This window comes from Stylophora pistillata, chromosome 2 (assembly GCF_964205215.1).
Source record: "Stylophora pistillata chromosome 2, jaStyPist1.2, whole genome shotgun sequence".
In the NCBI taxonomy this organism is placed as follows: Eukaryota; Metazoa; Cnidaria; class Anthozoa; order Scleractinia; family Pocilloporidae; genus Stylophora; species Stylophora pistillata.
In genome coordinates, this window is record NC_142520.1 from 7,786,902 (window position 1) to 7,806,277 (window position 19,376).

The 19,376-nt window shown below is 38.1% G+C and overlaps 2 protein-coding genes and 1 pseudogene across 4 annotated transcripts in view; 2 read left to right on the plus strand and 1 right to left on the minus strand.

Moving 5' to 3' along the window:
* LOC148736918 (uncharacterized) overlaps window positions 1–19,376 on the minus strand; it is a 700,731-nt gene that overhangs the window by 334,365 nt on the left and 346,990 nt on the right. The gene's annotated exons all lie outside the window — the stretch shown is intronic.
* LOC148736933 (macrophage mannose receptor 1-like) overlaps window positions 1–19,376 on the plus strand; it is a 68,172-nt pseudogene that overhangs the window by 37,739 nt on the left and 11,057 nt on the right.
* On the plus strand, window positions 15,231–18,106 carry LOC148736935 (uncharacterized). 2 transcript variants are annotated; one of them, XM_088750694.1, is made up of 2 exons: window positions 15,231–15,906; window positions 16,210–18,106. In XM_088750694.1, exons 1-2 carry the CDS (start codon window positions 15,780–15,782, stop codon window positions 17,898–17,900), a joined length of 1,818 nt encoding a protein of 605 aa, XP_088606820.1. In that variant the 5' UTR covers window positions 15,231–15,779; the 3' UTR covers window positions 17,901–18,106. The 2 variants fall into 2 exon arrangements, with proteins under 2 accessions (XP_088606820.1, XP_088606819.1); XM_088750693.1 differs by lacking the exon at window positions 15,231–15,906 and having other exon boundaries at window positions 16,035–18,106.

A 19,376-nucleotide genomic window follows, 5' to 3' on the forward strand; every position in this document is an offset into this window, starting at 1 on the left:
GTAAGACGTTCATTTTAGTACCCGGCTTATTGTCGGCCTATAACAGGGTATCCGCTTAATTGGGGGTCCGCTTGGTTGTAGTGGTCAACCCATTTGCAAAGAATCCTCACTCCAACTGAAGCGTTAGGAAATAAAGCGAGATGATCTAATATTTTGAGGCGTTTTATCTTAACAGAAGAATTTGTGATTCATGTCGGATAAATGACAATTTATCGTTTTAGAAAAATAAAAAACACATACGAATTGGAGACTCGTTTGATCCTGGCTTGGAGACATCAAATTTTATCTCTTTCTTCTTTCATGGAAAATTTCCAGAGAAGAGAATTAATTGAACAATATGCACCTAGGGAATACTCGAGATCGAGGCTAATAACAGTTATCTCGGTTGTCTTTTGTAGTCAGAGGAAATAAGTAAACTTAAAAAAAAAAAATATATATATATATATATTGTAGGAGGAAAAAGACAAGTAAACTACAAGTTCATCCCTACAAGCCTGTTTCGTGGTCGCCCACTCATCAGGGGATTTAAATCCCCTGATGAGTGGGCGACCACGAAACAGGCTTGTAGGGATGAACTTGTAGTTTACTTGTCTTTTTCCTCCTACAATATATACTTCGCTCTACTTCTATGTATTGAGCACTGTTCTACGAAAATCAAGTCACACTTTATATATATATATATATATATATATATATATATATATATATATATATATAGATATAGCTCTTTGGCATACAAAGCTTTGCTTTCATGTCCAAATTGAGCACTCTATCTAGGATGAGTCATTGCCGTTGAAATTGCGCATGCTCGCTGGTTTACTCTAGTTTGAGCACTCTGGCATGGCTTAGACGATACCACAAAGGTTGGGTCGTTTGGGGTGACCGTCTCGGTTCTCCCCCATCCTAGCATTAGCACTGCACTGATGAGGCCCAGAAGGCCGAAACAGTACTGTCTGCAGTTAGTTATATATATATATTTATATATATATATATATATATATATATATATATATACATATTGATTCTTAATGGAATTAAATTGATGTTGTTTACAAAACACCCGCTCTTTTCGTTACAGGCGCAAAGCAGCGGTTGACAAAAATGATTCAGTGCTTTATTGAATAATAGCAGTTCTAAGAACAGACCAATACGTTTTCTTTATTAAATGATTTAATTTTTTTACATTTTATTTATGATGTTTGTGCAGCAAATTCATCTTCCGGACAAAGTTCTTCGCAGGGTTACCACCAGGACTATGTTGGAGCACCTTGAAATCTGAAAGATGGTAAGAAGAGTTGTTCATTATAATGACGTGAAATATGTCTCGATTGCAAGTACGATAAAGAATCCGTGTTTCGAGAATCAAAATTGTAATCTGGTAAGTGGTGAGACCCAACAAACTTGCTTTCATACCGGTGCTAAGTACAAAATTTGCAAATTGAGTTAGGATGACACGAGGAAAAGCCGTGAAACAGGGCTCAATTTAAACCTCGTTTTAATCAACGTATTTCGATTATTATCTAAAAGTAGTTAGGGTGTCTCTGAGATAGGCTGTTACAATTAAAACAAAAAAAAAGCTCAGGACGACTCGAATAGGATAGAATTTTAATTTGTACATTAAAAGTTCGGTAAAAAATATCAGTCACATTTACCAAGCCTAACCACAACAAAAAAAATTATTTTTTTTTTTCTGAAACTAAAGATAATCTTAGCAAAACAAAACAAAACCTTGTTGCAGTCATTTCTGGTGGCGCTGAGGTAACCAGAGGACTTCAGGATAACATAACATTGGATGCTTCACTGTCGTATGACCCGGAAGTTATACATGGCAACCGATCAGGAATGAACTTCACCTGGTATTATGCTAAAATCACAGCAGGCCACTCTAGCAAACAAGTGGAGGGGGGGGGGGAGGGGGGCAGAGAATGGTTTCTTTGCGGCAGTAAACAAGTCAGCTATGAATTATTAGGAAAAGCATCTGGCGAAACAATTTCCTTAAACACGGAAGCTTTTTCTCTTCATCAGACCTACATAGTTAAACTGGAAGTGACCAAGGACAATTGTTACAAGGAGATCCCCCCAAAATATATCAAAGGTTAGGGATTTACTTTTCCTTTTGCTATTGTTTTTGTTGCCGTTATTAATACCTCTATTTATTCTTGACCTTGGCTTTGCTCTTTATTTTTGCTACTTAAGCCTTCGTTGTTCTTATTCTTCCTGTTTTCTTTGTGGTTTGGGCAGCATTCGTTGTTTTTGCTGACTTCGTTTTAATAGCTTTGTTAATGATACTTGTTGTTGTCGTCACTGTTGTTGAAGTTATTTTACTAGCATATTAATGTTATATCGCAGTTACTGTTGCTGCTGCTATTCATGACTGACATGGCTCGTCAGGCATCAGGAGTTCAAAACCCTTTCTTCACTGAGTAATCATCAAATCTATTTGCTTCACTTTAGATGTTTCTTTAACTGCCAACCTAAAATAAGTCCCTTGGTTAAACTTGGAGTCCAATCTTTATGCCAGAGATTACAATGCTCTAAAATATCTTACTTTGAATGGATAGTCTACCAGCAATTAGAGCTAAACACCTCCATCGCCTGGCAAAGGAAACATAATTTACAAAACATTACAAGTACACCTCCGAATTCAAGCAATATTATTATTAAAGGAGGTTCCCCTACCGGTGGAAGCACGTACCGCTTGGCACTATTCATTACAACTAAAGACGATGTATGGGGAATCAGTGCTTACCACATTTCCACGGCACATTGCCAGAAATTTGGGTCCAAATGCCAGACGCGCGTGCGTATTCAGAAGTTAATGGCGCCGAAATCGTGTACGGAGATGTATGGGATTTCTGCAAAAATCCAAAATACCACAAATACGAGTAATATTATTCCTTAGCTCCGACTGGAAACATGTTCAGTGGAGATTAAGCTGTACTTCTAACATAAAAATAATTCAAAAGCTGTTTGTCTACTTACTTCCAGCAAAGTCAGCAATGTTCGACATTCGAGGCTAGCCATTACCTCTAGTCTGTTTCAAATATAGCGTAATCCATGGCAAAGGATCGCCGATTTGAGGAGCAACCCTCCAGGGAGTCAATATGCTCCGACTCGCATTAAATAAAGGGAAGTTCGAAGTAAGCAAATCGTCCATAAAAAGAGACATTTCTTGACAATGAGAGACTTCAAAAAATAAGCTTGAGAAAAGAGCTTGAAAATTGCTATTTTTTCCCTGTGGAGTCTGTGATCTGAGACCATCCTTGAGGACGCACCAGGAGGGGAAGCGTTAAAAGAAAAACCCTCTGCGAAACCTTCAAACTGTCGCCATATTTGTTTTTCTAATTCAGTAATGTTTGACGGGAAATTAACTCAATCCAGACCCCCTCATACTAAAGTAGAACCTTGAATAAAAATTTTCTCGCGCGAAAATTAAGAAGCAAATCAGAGAGATCTGTATTAGTACGTTCGTTGAACTGTGTTTTCAACTGGGAGAAAAGCCCTTTTCAAGTACGATTTGCCAAGATCTTCCCATTATTTAATGCAAGTGGTTTAAGCTACAATTTCCAAAGTGTCTAACATCTTAGACTGAGACCTGAGTCTATACCTTTGAAAGATTTCCTTTCGAATGAGATATAGTCTATTTGCTTAATTCTTTCCAGCTTAAAATAAACCTTTTAGTTTTTCATGTTGATCACTTTCAAGGTGATGCACAACATCCTTGTAAAAATTTTTTCTTTCGAACGATAAAGTGTGGCGGACCTACCTTAAAGCTCATCAGTTATCGCTTATGCTCTTCAGGTTTTGGATAAAGTGCCCCACGATTCACTGGTAAGTTACATTGTATTTCTTTGAATGCGACACAAATGAGAAAATGACAAATACAATATACTAATGTTTGAATAACTTTGGTCGTTAGTCGACTAATCATGCTATGACATTTTATAGGCCAGACGGACTCAAAACCCAGAAGCAACAACAACAACAACGATTAAACAAAATGAAAACAAAAACACGAAAAAGGCAACACATGCTTAGTGGTTTATGGTTTTGAACTTACATTAATTAGTTCCTCGCAGTATATCTCTTAAAAGGTCAATGAAAACAAAACTGAATAACCAATTTCAGCTGCTCAAATTAATTTGCATTCCACACAATATCTCCTTAACTGCAATCCGTTCAATGACGTCCCTTCTATGGCCTCTTGCCCAGAAAAGAGACATAGCAGACATACAGCTGACAACTCAGTCACCAGAAAACTTGGCTTTATGTTTAAATAGCGTGCTGAAGACAGCAGCAGTGACTGCTTCAGAGGATTCAGAATCAAGTCTTTAAGAACAGGTATTGTAATGTACATTTAGGTGGTGTCGAGAGGTCTACGAAAAAACACTTTTTTAACGTATCCTTGTATGCGAGCAAATCCCTCTTTTCTCTCTTTCCACCTTGCGGTCATTACTTTTAAAATCCTTGGTGAGTGGCCTACTGCAGATTACTGTTAACTTCACCGTCACTTTCTTCTTCATTCATATTTCGGAACCTTTTGTTTCAAACTTTTCACGACTCATAATTTGCCTATATTCTATGTTTACTAAGATTGAAAAGTGGATATCATCTGGCTGTCGGGTAAGTGTAAAGTTAAATATATACCTTAGGAAATCGTTTTTGCTATAATTTTTGCATTGCTTTCAACATATTTCAGATGATTCGTTCCTTTCTGAGTCCTGATATTGTAATAGTCTTCATTCACCAGGCTTATTATTTCATTCAGGCCAAAATTTGATTCGATAACATTTCCATTGGCTCTGCTATCGTAAAAAGTCGAATAAATCTGATAACCAGAAAAAGCGAAAGCAGTGCCTTCAAAAGGAAAGACACAGAGCGAAAAGAAGCGGCTGTCAAAATGATGATTTCTATTCCATACATCTTCCTTATAATGTATAATTCCAAGTTTTAGCAGCATCGGATGGATTCATAAATTGTAGCTGCAACCATTTCACATCATTTGGAGGAAGTCTTTTAATTGAACCGCATCCTATTGACTTTCACAAGGTTCTAGTCGAGTTCCAGCAGTTACCGGAGACTGGAAATATTGCAGTAGTTGTGGCTATGAGGGTGGTTTTATTGTGTTATGTGTCTATACTCGTTATCGTAAGGAAATTCGACAAGGAAGACACGAAAAATGTAAGTAGAGAGCCAGACTTTGTTTGGAACGGTTTTTTTAATGGGGTTTACCCTCCAGTACACTGTATAACTGTTTACTCGCAAGACCTGATTCTGAATTCCCACTTCCAGCTGCTACACATTTTTCTTTGTAGATAAGTCATGACAATTTTTTAATAGATCAAGATAACAACTTCTGCTTGCTAAATTTGATTCTCATGCCCTGTTTACTGGATAATGAACGGGTATTACAGGATAAAATGACGTATAGCTCACCTTTGAGAGTTATAGTGTTAAGAAAAAGAGGTCTTTATTTATCAATTTTTTTTTACATTATTTGCTTTAAAAGCTTTGTTGACATGAATGTTATCGTAGATTAATAGTCAATTAAATTAAACCGTCTTCAGGATTCACCATGTTTTTTTCTTCGGAATAGAACACCAAAAAATCTAATTGAGAATATGAATTAGCTAGTCATATAAATAACAGATGCGTTGTCACGGTTTTTTTTTTTTTGTTGTTTTTTTCTAGAAGGAGTTACCGATCCACCTTCCATCTTCTCCAAACAGTACATAGGAATACGAAATAGTGATTACTACCGGGGCCTGGAAAAACTCGGGTACGACTGCCCATGTTGGTTTGGAGATTTACGGTTCTGACAGAAAGAGTGGCATTCTTCATCTCAGCCAAGAAGAGCCTGGTGCAGTTAATATGTTATTCTCTCGAGGTAATTCCGATGTTTTTCTGCTTTATGTTAACAAATCACTTAGTTCGATTCAAGTAATGCAGATTGGTCATAATAATTTTGGAGATAATCCTTCGTGGTTTTTAGAGGAAATTCTGTACAAGAGTACAGCGGCTTTCTTGTTGCCTGTCAGTGCTTTTGAAATCCATGATTGCTCTCGCAATGTTCTATAGGTTAGAAGGAAATGATGGACAGCCTATCCAAGTTGGACCGCTTAAAATGTCGTGGAGACAAGTTGTGACTGGCATTGAAAGCGCACTTGTTGTGACACCCATAAACATTGTCATAGCCTTATTTTTTCAGAAAGGAGCTGAAAAATTTGCAACAAACAACGGCTATTTTCATAAAGGTGCCCTTATCACTGGTATCGCTTGGTTTTTATTGCTTTGTTCTTGTACTGTTTAGGCTGTGTTTTGAATCTTCTACAGTCTAACATGGGAAAAGAGTGTCAGTGAGCAGTGGCTGTCTTCGATGCTTATCTCATTCGCCCAGGACGTAACAATTAAGGAACAAGTAAAGGTGTTCCTCACAGCTCTAACTGTCGCGGCCATTTTAAAGATAAAGGCGAAGAGATCAAAAGTGCATGCCTGCGAAAGCCGTCAGCAAGTTAAGACCGGGTATTGTAAACATTAGTTTTGGGCACTGCAATTATCAGAAGGGGAATAGATGAGGAGACGACAGGCTAAGAAAAAGAACCGGAAACGTTACCTCACAGTCTTGGTTATATACTGGGTCTTCGTTTTCCTGCTAATGGTAATGTGCTCTGGAAACAGAAATGACCATCGGTACCGAACGACGAAATCAATCCGAGCTGGACTACCAAGCTTCAGCAAGGTGAGTAAACGTTATTTGAGTTTGATTAACCATTACTGAAATTTCCGTGTTTGATTTATCTTACAGCTTTTATTCCAACGTGGGGTTCAGAATTGAGTATACAAGGGGAAATATAACTTTGCCAACCTGCTCATGAATTGGAAAAAAAATTGTTTACAAACAATTTAGGGATTGGCTAAGGCAATTTCTGCTCTGATGCTCAAGCAACAAGAGATTCTATAGTGTGCGAGCCCCAAAACTCAAGACTGGAGAGAGATTCCAAGCAAATTGGTATAATGCCATAAAGAGATTGGCATTCTATTAACCTTTAAACTCCCAAGATCTTTTGTTAATTCTCCCTTCTTGCTGCTACACATTTCCTTGTTAATTACTTACAAGAATCTGGTGTTAGATCAAGGCATCAACTTCTACATGATAAGTTTGATTCTTCTCGTTATCTGTATCTTAAATTAATTCAGGTGAAAAATAACATTATGTACTGGAATTGGTTACAGCAAGTTTACATCCCTGGAGTGTTTTCCGGCAGATGGTATAACGGTCAAGAGGAGAAGCAAACAATGTACATTGGTAATAAACACTCTCTTCTTGTTGGAAAGGCTCGAATAAGGCAACTCAGAGTGAAAGCGAGTAAGTGTTTGTTTGTTTCGTTGTTTGTTTATTTATTTATTTATTTATTTGGATTTCAGTGACACACACCTAATTTTACACTTTATAGTCGCACACATATAACCAGCTCTGATAGTGAAATAATAGTGTAAAAGCTCTCGGCTTCGGACCTTTCTAACAGTTGGTGATTAGCGGAAAGCTGCGTTATTTATTCAACGTAAAAGTTGGAATCGATGAAAGGCATTCCTCTTCCCCATAGGTAAATTCTAAGGACTCTACAAACATTTTTTTTTTCATAACAGAGATGTCCACGCCTTTTTAAAATACGAAATGATACAAACCGCTGAGTATTGAATACAAAAAAAGGCTTCTTGATAATAATCCTTCGTTTTTCAAAATGCAGCACAGTGTAAGGTCCTGAACTATATCGAAGAATGTTTCGAGGGATACTCGATAAAGAACGAAGACAAGACCGCGTGCAGTAAACCAAGCTGGAGGCCTGTTGACAATGCTACGAGGAATGACGGAGCAAAAGATAATATTTTGTCTCTCATATCTTTTTTCCTTCATTCCTTGGATATTTAAGGTTTTTTTTACTGGGATAAAATGATAAAGTAATGCACTCGGACTTCGAGAAGTGAAAGCCGCCATTATTAGATGTAAGGGACCAACTACCTGATAACTTCAGGTGGTCCAGAGCAGAGGTTTTAAGCAATTGAAAGCTTCCCAGCCACTTAAATTTAGTCCTGGTCCGGCTTATATCAACTTCCAAAGGGAAGCTAGTCACTCTCAAAGCACCTTCATGGGAAAAACTCTCCAAAACTAACGCTGCCTTCAGGAGCACGTGTTTTGTCCGCCTTGTTGCAACGATAATAGACAGATAGACAGACAGACAGACAGACAGACAGATAAATAAAGGCTGATCGTTTCGAAAGAAACTGTTTGGGGCTACGTCGGTGGGAGTAACGAATTAATTTGGATATATCAACAAGGTTGAAATGGTAAATTGGCCACCGTAACGATTACAAAAGCTAACGTTTCGAGCGTTAGCCCTTCGTCGGAGCGAATGACAGACTGATAGATAGATAGAAAGATAGATAGACAATACATAGATAGATAGATAGACAGACAAACAGATAGATAGATAGATAGATAGATAGATAGACAGACAAACAGACAGATAGATAGATAGATAGATAGATAGATAGACAGACAAACAGATAGATAGATAGATAGATAGACAGACAAACAGATAGATAGATAGATAGACAGACAAACAGATAGATAGATAGATAGACAGACAAACAGATAGATAGATAGATAGATAGATAGACAAACAGATAGATAGATAGATAGATAGACAATACATAGATAGATAGATAGACAGACAAACAGATAGATAGATAGATAGATAGACAGACAAACAGATAGATAGATAGATAGACAGACAAACAGATAGATAGATAGATAGATAGATAGATAGACAGACAAACAGATAGATAGATAGATAGATAGATAGATAGACAGACAAACAGACAGATAGATAGATAGATAGATAGATAGATAAATAGACAGATAGATAGATAGTTTATTTATCCACAGAACGCCTAGGAGCATTTAGCATACTTGTCTACCATGTGCACAGGCAATTACAAAATACTGAAAATCATGAAAATTACAGAAGTATAAAAGACTTTAAAGAAACATGTGTAGAGCAGAAACATAAAAAGGATAAACTTCATGTGGAAAGCAGAAACAGATGCGAGCTCTCATTAAATTTAAAGATTTGACAGATGATATTTGTTTCTTAGAGTTTCATGATACTTGCTGTAAATGTTGTTGATCACTTTTGTTCTTTGTAACTGGTGATTTCTCTTTATCTTAGTTATTCGGCATTTTATAACTTTTATCCATTGTAGTGTAATGATGGAATTGAATAAGTGCGCTCATTGAATTGGACTTACTTAGCTATTTCTTTAGTTTTTTTGTTGGGAAAAACTAGCAGAACCATGCTACTCTGAAATTCGAACGGAAGTAAAGTTATATGCAGGATTGGCATCCTTTTGCTGGTCTCTGGCGTAGTTGACCCACACCTCCCTTATGCTTGTCCAAGTTTTCATGAGATATACACTAGGAGGATGCTTAGAATAATGAAGGAGATGGGGTTTGCTGTATTTTAAGAGGTCATTTTAATTTAAAGGCGATGCAAAATGATTTTAAGACGACTAGCCACAAGGATACAGTTGTGCAGTTTTAAAAATGAAGTGGTGTTTTCAATTCATAATTGTTTTGTCGTGACAGTCTGCTCAAACGCTTTTAACATAAATTTTATAGTCCCTCTTTAACTTTAAATTCGCTCATGACGGAGTCCCTGAGTCCCCCTCAGTTCACCTTAGGTACCACGGGATTCCCCCTAATATGCCCCCTCTTCTCCTAAGCACTAAATAATGACTGATCCCAAAAGGAGCATTTCACGAGAATAGGTTCAAAAGAGTGAAAATAGAGCATTTCACGAGAATAGGCTCAATAGAGTGGAAATAAAAGGAGTGACAAGTGAATGGAAAAGGATGGTGCTTGGCTGCCCGCAAGGCTCGTCCTTTGGCCCCCTTCTGTGGAATTTGTTCCAAAATGATATGTCATTCTATATAAATAATGCTAATTTGAGCATGTATGCCGACGACCATCAGATGTATGTCATGGGGAAGAAGCATGACGTTGTCGCGCAAAGTATCAAGATACATGGAGAGAGAGCTCTGTCCTGGTACAAGAACAACTATCTCTCAACCAACCCAGAAAAGTTCCAGCTATTAACGATCAACCCCAGAAATGTTGACAAAGACAACGATTATCAAAATTTTTCTGTTGACGGCATACTATTAAGAGAATGGGGGAAATACGGCTTTTAGGAGTTCAAATCGATGAAAAGTTGAGTTTTACTAGTCATATCAGTGATCTATGCTCTAAGACCAGTCAAAAAGTAAGGGTCCTAGTGCGGCTACGCAATTTGATACCCTGTGATGCTAAACTATCACTTTACAGGTCTTCAATTCTTCCCTATCTAACCTACTGTCATCTAGTATGGCACTTTTGTAATGCATCGGCTCGCAGAAAGCTTTCGCGGATTCAGGGGCGAGCACTTAGGGCGGTGTACAAAACTAGATCAGCGTCCTATCAAGAACTGCTAAGTCGCGCCAAACTACCGACGTTGAACGATCGGCGACTACAAGACATTGCCACTTTAATGTTTAAAGTTAAGCACAGTCTCGTACCCGAGAATATGTCTGACTTAATTAATATAAAGAACACTCAGTATAATTTACGGAACAGTGACTTCGAACTGCCAAGATTCGAAACTGTAAGATTTGGTAGGAATTCTATTAAATATATTGGACCTCTCATCTGGTCGAAGTTACCAAGACACCTAAGAACGATAGAAACTCTAAATTCGTTCAAGAAGAACATAAGAAAAGTCGACCTTTAAACTCTCGTTGAAATTTAAAACTTAACTAAATAACTTTATAATCTTTTTAATTATCTACTGTAAATAACTATTATCTATATATGTAAATGTATTTAACTTTTAATTTTTTTAGTGCCCAACATTAGCTTATAGCTAAAAACTTAGACACTTAAATAAAGTTTTTCATTCATTCATTTTCATCTCATTCATTCACGCGTCTTAAGAGAATTGCATTAAAAAAGAAGTCATGTTGTGGGCCGTCACGCTGGCGAAACTTTAAAAAATCCCTGGCTAGCGACAGGGTGGTAGCTTTTCAGTCACGTTCACCACAGTTAGTTTCTACGATCGCGTTCAGAGTTGTCAGAATCACGTTTGTTCGAGAGGTTTTTGAGTTGAGCCGTATAGTGGTATCTAAATTATTCGTTGGAGAAGCATCGGTGCCAGAGGCATGTAGCCATGCTCTGACATAAACAATCAATGTGGAACGATTTTTTTCAAATACATTTATTAAATAACTGTACTATATCGAAACATGAACGCAAAATTAGTTTGCAGTACGTACATTTGCAATGTTACGAGTTTGTAAGGGAAATTTCCACAATGGATGCCGTCCGCTATAGATCAACTCGTGACAGTTTTATCTTTACATTCAGTCTGTTTCATTCGGCTTCTGCTTCCTGGAATTTTCATTTATTGACTTGTAAAATGTTTTTCTTCAAAAGGACACCGGTATCATGTAGAAATGAATAAACTACACCCCAAAGAAGGAAGGAAAAAAGAAAAACAAATGGTACAGTACCTATGTTTTCCATCGATCCCATGACAGCAGTATGACATCAGTCGTCGATTTTAATTGTCCTATTTCTCTATGAATTCGCTATGTAAAGTGGATAGTTTCCGAATGGAAAAACCTTAAAGTTTATATTTATAATAAACTATTTCTCCTGAACAGTTCTTCATGATTTAATTGATCCATAAATACAATATTGAGGCAAAATAGCTCAGTTGCATTCACAAATTACAGTTTTCATTACCATCCAGCTCAGTTCTTCGGAGATGTTGCAGAATGAGTGAAAAACAACTAAAACAACAACAATGTTGCCATTGGCCTGATCGGTATCCGTGACGTGGCTCTGCAATGGTTTAAAAGCTACATTTCTTTCCGCCAGCAATTTTTCCAATTCGATCAAGCTTGCTCTTCGATGTAAACCATCAAGTGTGGTGTCCCTCAAAGTTCAATTTTAGGCCCACTATTGTTTATTCTATATATTAATGACCTTCCTAATGCCTCTGAATTATTGGACCCTCTACTTTTCGCTGATGACACCAGTATCTTCTATTCTCACTCAAACGTAAATTGCTTAGAATCTATATTTAATGATGAACTCCAAAACATTGACGTTTGGCTAAAATGTAACAAGCTTTCAGTTAATACAAAGAAAACCAACTATATAATTTTTTAACCTAGACAGAAGAAATTTAACTCCAACATTTCTCTCTCCTTTGGAGGTAAACTCCTACAACAAGCTAGTGTAACTAAATTCCTTGGGGTCTATATTGACAATCATCTCACCTGGAAATACCATATCAGCTATGTATGTAAACAAATCGCTAAATCAATAGGTATTATATTTAGGTTTCGCTTTTCCCTATCCTCTGCAACCAAACTCACTTTGTAGTACACCTAAGTTTGTCCTTATATCGCCTATTGTAACTCCGTCTTGTCGTCCGCATACGTATCTAACTTAAGCAAAATTTATTATTTGCAAAAGCGAGCCGTGCGGGCTATCATCAACTCAGACTATCGAGACCACTCTGCCCCTTTATTCTCCAAACTAGAAATTTTAGATATTTTTCAAGTCAATACGTTTGAAATCGCCAAATTTATGTCTTATTTCAAAAATAACTTATTGCCCCCCATTACTTCTCGATCTTTTTGTAAGGAATAGCCAAATTCACAACTATGGTACCAGAACAGCCAGTAATTATCGAACGCCTTTGTGCCGTACAAATGTCAAGCAATTTACAATTCTCTAACGAGGTCCTAAAATTTGGAACTCTCTCCCTATTTCAGTCACTCGTTCGTCAAACTTTCTCAGCTTTAAAACGAAATTGCAAGAGTTTTTACTTAAATATTCACTGAATTGGCCAAGCCGCACTTTCGCAGCACTTTTTCTTTACTTAATTTATTATTGTAAGTGAGGTGGCTCTCCCATAAGCCTGGTGGCTTCTTGGGTCTCCTCGCCTTCTAACTGTTATCGCTGTAATTAAATATTTTGTCATTGTTAAAATAAGGCAAATAAAGATGATAATGATGGTGATCGAGAAGCGAACATTTTTTACCTCACGAATAATTGCCTAATCCATAGCGGAGCTTCCGGCGCGTGCAGCGAAGACCTTTTCTAAGAACAAAAACAAAACAAAAAATAGTGGTAGCACATCAAGCCGAAAAGAAAAAGAAAACAGTTGGTCGCGTGACCATATGACCGTATTCAATGGAAAAGGTGTGAAATCCGTCATAAAACAGTATAGCTCTGAGGAACTTTTATTTTATCTATATGTCATAAGGTTTCAAATTTTATAATTTAGCGTGTTCACCCACTCCTCTACGCCCCTCCCTCCCCTCCCTTCATGTTTATCCTTATGCCGACATTGGCACACGATGTCACGTTAACAATTACAACGCACAGCCTCATTTCTTTGATGGATGGACGGATGGTATTTTTTTTCCCTTTAACAGATTGGATACTTGCAATAGCTTTCGATAGGGAGAATAGTAATTCGTAAAAGACATCTACCTTTACGCATGATTCCTGAACTATTTTCATGAACCGCGTATTTTACCAACTTTTTGCTATTTGCGTTACCACTAAATGTAAACCAAACTATTTTCATATATCTTGAGTTGCTTGTTTTAATGATGCCAACCATTGCTCCACACCTGGTGGAAATAGCCTCTAGGTCCGTTCACAAAGAGAAGAAAATAATCGTGACTTATGTCAGTAAGAAGCGATCGAGTATCGTTTTCTCCATTACACCAGCTATCCCCTTTAAAACGTCAAAAAGTCTGTTGCGCTTGGGTTGTTATCGAATGAGCTTCAATCTGGTAAAATGTTTACAGTACTTTAAATAAATTATGAGCTGAGTAAGTACAAACTCTATTTTATCCAGTGGTTATGCTCTACAACCGTAAGGGAAGTAGTGAACGGTTAGATAAAGATATCTCGGTATTAGAACATCCTGTAACCACAAGTGAAATCAAATCGGAAAGAAGATATTATCCGTGCGGCTTTTATTAGGCTCTCTCGACGAAACAAATCAAACCTTGTTAATATCTGTTCTTTACTATTATTATACTTGAAAAAAATATAGGTAATAAAGATAAATATATGTATATGAGAACGATCCTTCGCAGTAAAGCACTATTTGAGCAATAGTGAAAATCAGACCTGAAAAAAATTTCAGGCCTGTACGGGATTCGAACCACTGACCTCTGCGATACTAGTGCAGCGCTCTACCAATTGAGCTAACAAGCCAACTGGGAGCAGGCCATCAAATTAATTCGATATAAACCCGTAGATGATAAATCAAACAACAACAAACATATGAAACATATGTGTGAACTGCGGTTATGAGACGTATATGAGAACGATCCTTCGCAGTAAAGCACTATTTGAGCAATAGTGAAAATCAGACCTGAAAAAAAAAAAAAAAAAAAAAAAAAAATTGGTAGAGCGCTGCACTAGTATCGCAGAGGTCAGTGGTTCGAATCCCGTACAGGCCTGAAATTTTTTTTTCAGGTCTGATTTTCACTATTGCTCAAATAGTGCTTTACTGCGAAGGATCGTTCTCATATACGTCTCATAACCGCAGTTCACACATATGTTTCATATGTTTGTTGTTGTTTGATTTATCATCTACGGGTTTATATCGAATTAATTTGATGGCCTGCTCCCAGTTGGCTTGTTAGCTCAATTGGTAGAGCGCTGCACTAGTATCGCAGAGGTCAGTGGTTCGAATCCCGTACAGGCCTGAAATTTTTTTCAGGTCTGATTTTCACTATTGCTCAAATAGTGCTTTACTGCGAAGGATCGTTCTCATATACGTCTCATAACCGCAGTTCACACATATGTTTCATATGTTTGTTGTTGTTTAAAGATAAATATATTTGATGATAAAAATTAACGGTAAAAAACTACGACGTTTCGAAGTCTGCATGACCTCATTATCAAGTAAAATGTTAAAACTGATGTAAAATTGTAGCTCAGAGATTATATACAAATAAAATGTGATAACTTCATTAGAATAATGAGCGTTCATTGTTATTGGTGTCAGATCGTGCAGTATATGTTTAAATAAATACTTTTGCACGTATTGAGTCAGACTGCGTGTTTAACTTTGGTTTTTGTTCGCGAATGAATAACATTTCGTAGATTAGGCAGTCCATTTTCCCGCGGCATTTCTTGAGAACGGAAAACATTTTCCCCAGGCCAGCGGACGCTACACCGTGGGCCTCCCTCAGATGCTTGCCAATGACAGAGGTTTTATGTTCTTTTATGCGTTGATGAAGATGGCGTGTGGTATAACCGATATAATCCGCATCGCACGAATCACATTTAAAAGTGTAAACAACGCATTGGTGGTTAATTAAAGCGGGCTTCTCTTCTTGTATCTTGAGCTTTCCCTCGATCTTACGACTCGTGAAAACTGGTTGTAGGTCAGTTCCGATTTTCCGGCCAAGATCTTTCAGCTGATGTCTTACTGCGTCGGCCGATTTTTGGTCTTTAAATGGTAAAGTTATTCTGACAGGTTTTTGTGTAGCCGCGTCAGGTTCAGTTGGGGTTTCGTGACGGCTTTGGATCGTAGAACTCGTGTACCAGGCGATAGCTGAGTTGATGAGTTTCACTGGGTACTTAAGCTTAGTAAACATCCGCTTGAGATGCTGGCATTCCTTCGTAAAAGATTCTTTCGTTGATGACAGGCGGTAAGCTCGGTTCAGCATTGTATTCAGCAGAGATCTTTTGTAACGCTGATCGACATGGCTCTGGTAATGTAAGAGCAGTCCTGTATCAGTTGGTTTATGATATACGCTTGTTGTCAGGTGGCAACCGTTTTTCTCAATCATCATACCGAGGAATGGAAGCTTGTTGTTTTCAGCAATTTCCATTGTGAACTGTATGGCAGGATGGCATTCGTTCAATGTTGAAAGGAAAGCTGTTGCGGCTTGATGTAAAAGCCAGCTTTGAAAAAGCTTACTGGCGACTTGAACCCACATTACCGGAGGACCAAAAAGAATTAGCCGCCGCGACTCTTCGCTCGATTGCCCTGAATTATATTCAAAGGAGAGGCCCAAGACCACCCAAAGCACTGCAACAAGCCATAAATCAACTTAGACGAAGGGAAGACATTGTCATTACAAAACCCGACAAAGGATCTGGCGTAGTAGTAATGGACAAGACAGAGTACATCCGTCTACTAAGTGATGCTTCCATCAAAGACACAACGAAGTTCACCCCTATCAACACAGAAAGACCAAAAACACGCGGCCGGCCTCCTAAACACTACCATCCCTTACTACAAAAAGAAAAACAGCTGGAGTCCGTCGTCAGAAAAATCCTGCCAAAGCCGATTGCTGACACAGTTTGTCGCAAAGGTTCCCGGCTTGCTCACCTTTATGGTCTCCCAAAGACTCACAAACAGCAACTATCAATGCGACCGATACTATCATCGACTGGGACCTACAACTTCGCCCTGGCCAAGTGGCTTGAAGAGAAGCTTAAGCCCCTTTCATTAAATCAGCACACTATCAGCGATATCTTCTCCTTCGCCGAAGTGATAAGGGAAACACCACTCAACCCGAATGACATTCTCGTGTCGTATGACGTATGTGCTTTATTTACCAACGTGCCACTCGACGAGACTATTGAGATCATCGCTGAAAAAGCCTTTAAAAACAACTGGTTTAATGAAACGCATGGTCTCAACCTCACAAAGACAGGTCTTACCGAACTTTTAAGAATAGCAACCAAAGATCAGGTATTTCAGTTCGACGGTCAACTTTATGAGCAGGTAGACGGTGTGGCCATGGGCTCGCCCCTGGGACCCCTTATGGCAAACGTTTTCCTGTGCTCCATTGAAGAACAACTGGATCGCAACAACAAGTTACCAAGTTTCTACAAAAGGTACGTCGATGACACATTAGCCACGATGCCAAATATTCAAGCCGCAACAGCTTTCCTTTCAACATTGAACGAATGCCATCCTGCCATACAGTTCACAATGGAAATTGCTGAAAACAACAAGCTTCCATTCCTCGGTATGATGATTGAGAAAAACGGTTGCCACCTGACAACAAGCGTATATCATAAACCAACTGATACAGGACTGCTCTTACATTACCAGAGCCATGTCGATCAGCGTTACAAAAGATCTCTGCTGAATACAATGCTGAACCGAGCTTACCGCCTGTCATCAACGAAAGAATCTTTTACGAAGGAATGCCAGCATCTCAAGCGGATGTTTACTAAGCTTAAGTACCCAGTGAAACTCATCAACTCAGCTATCGCCTGGTACACGAGTTCTACGATCCAAAGCCGTCACGAAACCCCAACTGAACCTGACGCGGCTACACAAAAACCTGTCAGAATAACTTTACCATTTAAAGACCAAAAATCGGCCGACGCAGTAAGACATCAGCTGAAAGATCTTGGCCGGAAAATCGGAACTGACCTACAACCAGTTTTCACGAGTCGTAAGATCGAGGGAAAGCTCAAGATACAAGAAGAGAAGCCCGCTTTAATTAACCACCAATGCGTTGTTTACACTTTTAAATGTGATTCGTGCGATGCGGATTATATCGGTTATACCACACGCCATCTTCATCAACGCATAAAAGAACATAAAACCTCTGTCATTGGCAAGCATCTGAGGGAGGCCCACGGTGTAGCGTCCGCTGGCCTGGGGAAAATGTTTTCCGTTCTCAAGAAATGCCGCGGGAAAATGGACTGCCTAATCTACGAAATGTTATTCATTCGCGAACAAAAACCAAAGTTAAACACGCAGTCTGACTCAATACGTGCAAAAGTATTTATTTAAACATATACTGCACGATCTGACACCAATAACAATGAACGCTCATTATTCTAATGAAGTTATCACATTTTATTTGTATATAATCTCTGAGCTACAATTTTACATCAGTTTTAACATTTTACTTGATAATGAGGTCATGCAGACTTCGAAACGTCGTAGTTTTTTACCGTTAATTTTTATCATCAAATGTATTTCTAAACATTCTCTGATTAAAGATAAATATATAAGTAAAAACAAAGGAAGAGATATGATTAGACTTGTTTCGGAATGTAGATTTAGTTTTTTTAAGACGCAAAATCATTTGGAAACAGTTAAACACAATGACAAAAATACTCGGTTATGAAATTGAAATGCGCGATATAATTCATGGTTGTTGTGTCATAAATAACGCTCGGTGTATCACCTTTCAGAAATAATATGTAGGGTCTCAGAACATAATAGCCTCAAGCCTGTAACAAGATAGCTTGAAGCCTGTAACAAGATATCAGACGACAAGCGCACATTTCAAGATCTCTTTCGAGCAAAAAACCAATTGAGTTCATCGTTTAAAACTTATTTAGATGTTTTAACAGCGGAATGAAAAATCTTGTACGAAAAGGGAAGGGTGTTCATCCGAGCTCATTTTATAAATCAGGTAGCTCATTTTTCTGCCTTTAAAAGCGCACACAACCCACAATTCCTCTGTTTGCTCCGACGAAGGGCTAACGCTCGAAACGTCAGCTTTTATAATCGTAACGGTGGCCAATTTACCATTTCAACTTTGTTGATATATTCAAATTATTTTGTTTTAATGAAGCCAACCATTGCTCCATATCTGGTGGAAAAAGCCTATAGCGTCATTGGTCCGTTTATAAAGAAAAGAAAATAATGGTGACTTATGTCAGTAAGAAGCGATCGATTATTGTTTTGTCCATTACACGCTATCTCCTTTAAAACGTTAGAAAATCTGCTGCACTTGGGTTGTCATCAAATCAAGAAGTATATAACATAAACATATCGGCCTCTACTAGAAGGAACTTCTGCATATCATAAGCTTGATGAACTGGGCGATGAGTGGGCTTCAATCCGGCCAAATGTTCACAGTACTGTCAATACATTGTGCGCTGAGTAAGTACAAATACTCTTTTTATCTAGTGGTTATGCTCCAGAAATGTAAGGGAAGTACTGAACGCGCGGTTAGATAAAGATTTCTCGGTATAGGAACATGTTGTAACCCCAAGCGAAATCTAACCGGAAAGAAAATATTATCGGCGGCTTTTATTAGGCTCTCTCGACGAAACAAATGTAAATTTGTCACTGTCTGTTCTTTACTTTTACTATACTTGAAAAGAATACAGGGTATGAAGACAAATATACAAATAAAAACAAAGGAAGAGATGTGTTTTAAGCTTGTTTCGGAATGTAGTTTTTTGTTTTGTTAAGACGCGAAATGATTTGGGAACAGTTACCCACGATGACAAAATTACGCGGTTATGAAAT